The sequence below is a fragment of the Cryptomeria japonica genome, chromosome 7 (assembly GCF_030272615.1).
Source record: "Cryptomeria japonica chromosome 7, Sugi_1.0, whole genome shotgun sequence".
NCBI classification, from domain to species: domain Eukaryota; kingdom Viridiplantae; phylum Streptophyta; class Pinopsida; order Cupressales; family Cupressaceae; genus Cryptomeria; species Cryptomeria japonica.
Window position 1 is genome coordinate 258,142,451 of NC_081411.1, and position 4,349 is coordinate 258,146,799.

The 4,349-nt window shown below is 35.8% G+C and overlaps 2 protein-coding genes across 2 annotated transcripts; both read right to left on the reverse strand.

Moving 5' to 3' along the window:
- Positions 1-984: 984 nt before the first annotated feature.
- LOC131030295 (uncharacterized) lies at positions 985-2,324 on the reverse strand. The gene is made up of 2 exons (XM_057961026.2): positions 2,131-2,324; positions 985-2,031 (listed from the first exon to the last, which is right to left on the reverse strand). Exons 1-2 carry the CDS (start codon positions 2,134-2,136, stop codon positions 1,528-1,530), a joined length of 510 nt encoding a protein of 169 aa, XP_057817009.2. The 5' UTR covers positions 2,137-2,324; the 3' UTR covers positions 985-1,527.
- A 10-nt stretch (positions 2,325-2,334) lies between these two features.
- Positions 2,335-3,168, reverse strand: LOC131856649 (putative F-box/FBD/LRR-repeat protein At5g22610). The gene has a single exon (XM_059208504.1). It carries the CDS (start codon positions 3,166-3,168, stop codon positions 2,335-2,337), a length of 834 nt encoding a protein of 277 aa, XP_059064487.1.
- Between the last annotated feature and the right edge of the window lie 1,181 nt (positions 3,169-4,349).

Consider the following 4,349-nt stretch of genomic DNA (forward strand, 5'->3'; position numbering starts at 1 on the left):
TCATCATCTTCTTGAATAGGAAAAGGATTGATATGCAAAAGTCAAAATGGCCATGTTGATCATCTCATAGACTATTTTTAGTCTTATAGATGTTAAAAATTATTCACTCATTCACAAGGGAGAGGACCCAAAAGTTGTGCACCCTAACTTTGCACTTCTCAAAATCCTACGTGGAAATTTTAAATAACTCCCATTTTTTTACAGTAGCTTATTTGACAATTCCCCTCCTTATAACTATGGTTTCAAGGCTACACCATCAAGTATGGTGCTACATCAGCATGTTTTTTTCCAAGTTGTCCAAAGTGTGGCATAACAGTTTTTCTTTTTTTTATAGGTAATGGGCCAAAGCCGATAAGGTGTACATACCCTACCCCCTTGTGAGATTTGAACTTGTGACCTCTCTTTTAAGAGCGCAAGTTCTCCACCACTAGGCCAACTCAAGCTATACTAAAAAAATAGTTTTTATTTGTACTATTTTTGAGGCAAAAAGTATCAACAACCTCACAACAATTCATATATGCTCAACTATTGGTATTCTTCCCTTATATCCCAAATACTATTATATATAAATTATCAAACAACAAACAAAACTTAATTTTATTCTCTACTTATTATCTAAACAAAAATTACAAAGTTACATGATATTTCAAAATATATATATTACCAATTACCTTTTAATTAAATTCTAATAAGCCAGAAACATAACATATTGATTCAGACAAACTCAACAACCAAGCAGATAAAACCATTAACTTGCTGCACTCAGAATTTTTAATTTTATTTTTTTTAAATAAATATATTATTTTTTAATTTCAAAAAAATTATATATAGATTTTCTAATAGTCATTATTATTTCTAAAGTTTACAGAGTAAAAATTCAAGGAGGTTTATTACAAATTTATCATTTTCAAAATTTAAAAATATTCACAAAACTACAAAGATTCAGACAACTTAAATAAAAAGAAAAATCATCAACCCAAATCATTCTGAAAAAGTTTTAAAATATTTCAATTAACATAAAGAGACTCATTCAACAACAACATTCCAACGATACTAGTGCCTGAAATTAGAGCAGCAAAAACCCAAATTAAGGTGGCTATACAGCATTCAAAACAGTACCGTGTAGGCGACTGTGAAGCAGCCATAATAGCAGAGAAACTGCCAAACAATAAACCAACTGTCCACCCTGCAGTCCCATATTAGTTAGCTACATAGAGTTCTAGGCCTTGGTAGATCAAACTGATAGAGAGTGCTCCCACCCATCGCCCATCTTAGAAGGAAAACTATGAACCACCTATACTGGAGGAGGCTAGACCTGCATAATCCCATGTGCTCTGAGGGATAACAGATATTGAAAGATTCCAGATGGTAAGCATTGCCCTGAGAACATCATTTTATAAACTGACTAACTCCCAACACAATCTAAAATACCAGAACACAAATAAGATCTTATCACAATACATGAGCAAATAAAACCCACTCAAAAAGATAAAATGGCCTATCTAAAAGGATATGTAGTGCAGCTATCTATCCACTAGGATAATCATAATCCTCAAAAACTTCATAATCGTTACTATTTTCATAACACTCATAATCGTCCACATCATAAATCTCACTCTCATCCTCTGAACCTTCCACTTCATTCTCATCCTCTGAATCTTCTACTTCATTCTCATACAAGAAATGCCCACATCTATCAAGACCTTCACCGACCATTGCATGTTCCCTTTCATCCTTGTTCTCATTCAGTATGTTTATTTCTACAGATCCTCTTTTCAAGCCTAGTAATTGATTTTTAAAACTTTCAAAGCAGTATGACAGATTTAGTGTCAAATTTTTCAACAAAGGAGAATTCCTCAGGAGGAAATCTAACCTGGCTAATACATCTTCCCTATCCTGACGTAAAAGATCCATGGTTAATTCATCTTCTCCTTCAAGATATGGAAGATCCGTATACACATTATTCAGTTTTGGAAACATCAAGTCTCCTACCTTCTCTTCCAGCTCATTCCCCCTTTCCACTGCAGTGCCCTGCCATACAAAAAAAATGTGGCTGATTGACATACAAAACCATAAAAAAAAATTGACAAAACTAAGCATATCGAAATTTAATAAGAAGCATAGCATTACCATCATGAGGGGGGATACATTGAGTTCTTCAAGGTCTGGAAAGATGCCAACAAGTTCAACCTCCGGAAAAATTTCAAGGGTTTCTAGGGATAATTTTCTCAACGATTCGACATCTGAAAATGATCTAATTGAGAGTCCCTCGACAAACCCAACCCTCTTTACAAGCACACAAGAATTTAGCTGCAATTTAGCTAATCGGTTGGATTAGTTTATATTGAGCTCAACCAAACTATAAGAATTTATCTGCAATTCCTGCAACTTCAAAACTTTCCTTGTTTTGAGTAGGAGTAATTGTGGACAGTTTGCTGTCAAGGATTCCAGAGAAGAACAACCTGCTAAAATCAAACAGTTGAGATTGGTTGCTTGGATTTTCAAATGAATGAACTCTTGACAACTTACAAGCACCAATTTCTCAAGAACAGTGCATAATTCCACAAGTCTCTGGAGCCTGTGCTCTGTCAAATTTTGAATATTAGCTAACACACAAACCCTCAGCAACTTGAAATTTTCAACTAGGGTAGGAATTTCTGGAAAGATGAAACCTACGAGTTGCAAGTGTAGAAGGGTTTTGCAACCGAAAATAGTAACGGGTAGAGACACTTTCTTCTGCCATGGATGGGCAACGGCTTCAAGAAACATCCGTTCCACTCCTTTTTGGGCTACAGTGTCAATGCATTCCTTAATGTCCATTGCTTCGATGAATCTTCTGGACAAACCATTCCTGAAAAACTTGTTAGGGATGTACAACAGAAAGCATTCAAGAGGGGCTTTGTGGTTGATAAGAATATGCTCCATCGTCTCTTTGATATGTGTAATAGCTTCTCGACCGAGAATACCACGACGCCTTACAGACCACCTCATGTGGGTGAAAAAGTGAGGAGAGAAATGAAGATAGGGAATTCTTGTCCAATTGTATCGCCATTGACTGCAGAGAATCGAAGAGCGTACAACATCACTTAGAGAGAGGCGTGAGAGGATGTCAGAGTAGACTAAGCTTTCTGGTAATTCGCTCAACCTGCAAATATCTTGGTCTGCCATTGCTCAATAGCTTTTGAATTTGCACCTCTGTAAAATCTAACTTCCTACCTGTGATTTTGTAATGCAGATGCATCTAGATGATTAACCCATCTTGTCAGATACTTTTAAAACGGTGGAGAAGCAGATCAAATATTCTTTTTTGCTTTCTGTGGGTGTACGTTCTTGAAGGGTGCTCTGATGTGTCCAAAGTGATTGAATTGGTGCTTTCAATATCCTAGCTTTATTCAAATCTAGTGGTTTATGGCTGTTCCCGATTTTATATGATAAGAAGTTAGGAACCCTCGTCCTTCTGATTAAGGGTGTCATGCACTCAAAATTATTACTTTGGAATATATAAATATAAAGCAGGTTTTGTTCTCTCATAGCTATCAAATCGTTCATAAGAAGCAAGCTAAAAGTATAATTACGTGATCTGTGTACATGCGAGTTTTTTGAAAGTAGATACGACAAATCTTTGATCTCTTTTTTTAATTAAATATAGTTCAAAAAATTCACGTACAATATCTTGAGATGAGACAGATTGTCACATAAAGAACTAGGTATTACTACAAACTTATGCCTCTCCACTAGGGGAGAGGAGCCATTAAGTGTGCAGGATCTAAACATGTGATAGGTCTTATGCAGTTAGGGGCCCACAGGTGTCCATCTAACCACCCAGTACCTGTCGACATATGTCCCACCACATTTTCAACATTAAACAAATAAATAATATCATTAAACAATCACATGAATTAATCATAAAGTGTATCTTTTGCATTCAAAATATAAATCTTTATGTTCACACGTAAACAATTAAACCATTCATATTGATTTGAATAAAAGTTTTTGAATTTTGTCAAATAAGATCACGTGCTCAATAAAGGGACCACGATAAAAACATTAAAGTTTGTATTAAACATTAAAACGATAACATATTAAGCCTAAATAATCCGACTTGGAGGCAATACAAAACAACATGATGACAACCCATACCATGTGAGCACCCATGGACACTGACGTGGCTAATCAAATGTCACATGATGGTCAAAATTTGTCCACGTCCACATCAGACCACGAGACCCTTTCAACACCTTTATGCATTCCCTGTCTCATGTGTCTAGCTCGAACTAGGTTGATATGGTCACTTCAGCGGTGTTACCGGTCATATCACCTACATCCATCACAGTGCTTGTGTAAGGCCA

Excerpts from the sequence above, each read along its gene's own strand:
- LOC131856649 (XM_059208504.1), bottom strand. The coding sequence starts at position 3,168 with ATGGCAGACCAAGATATTTGCAGGTTGAGCGAATTACCAGAAAGCTTA.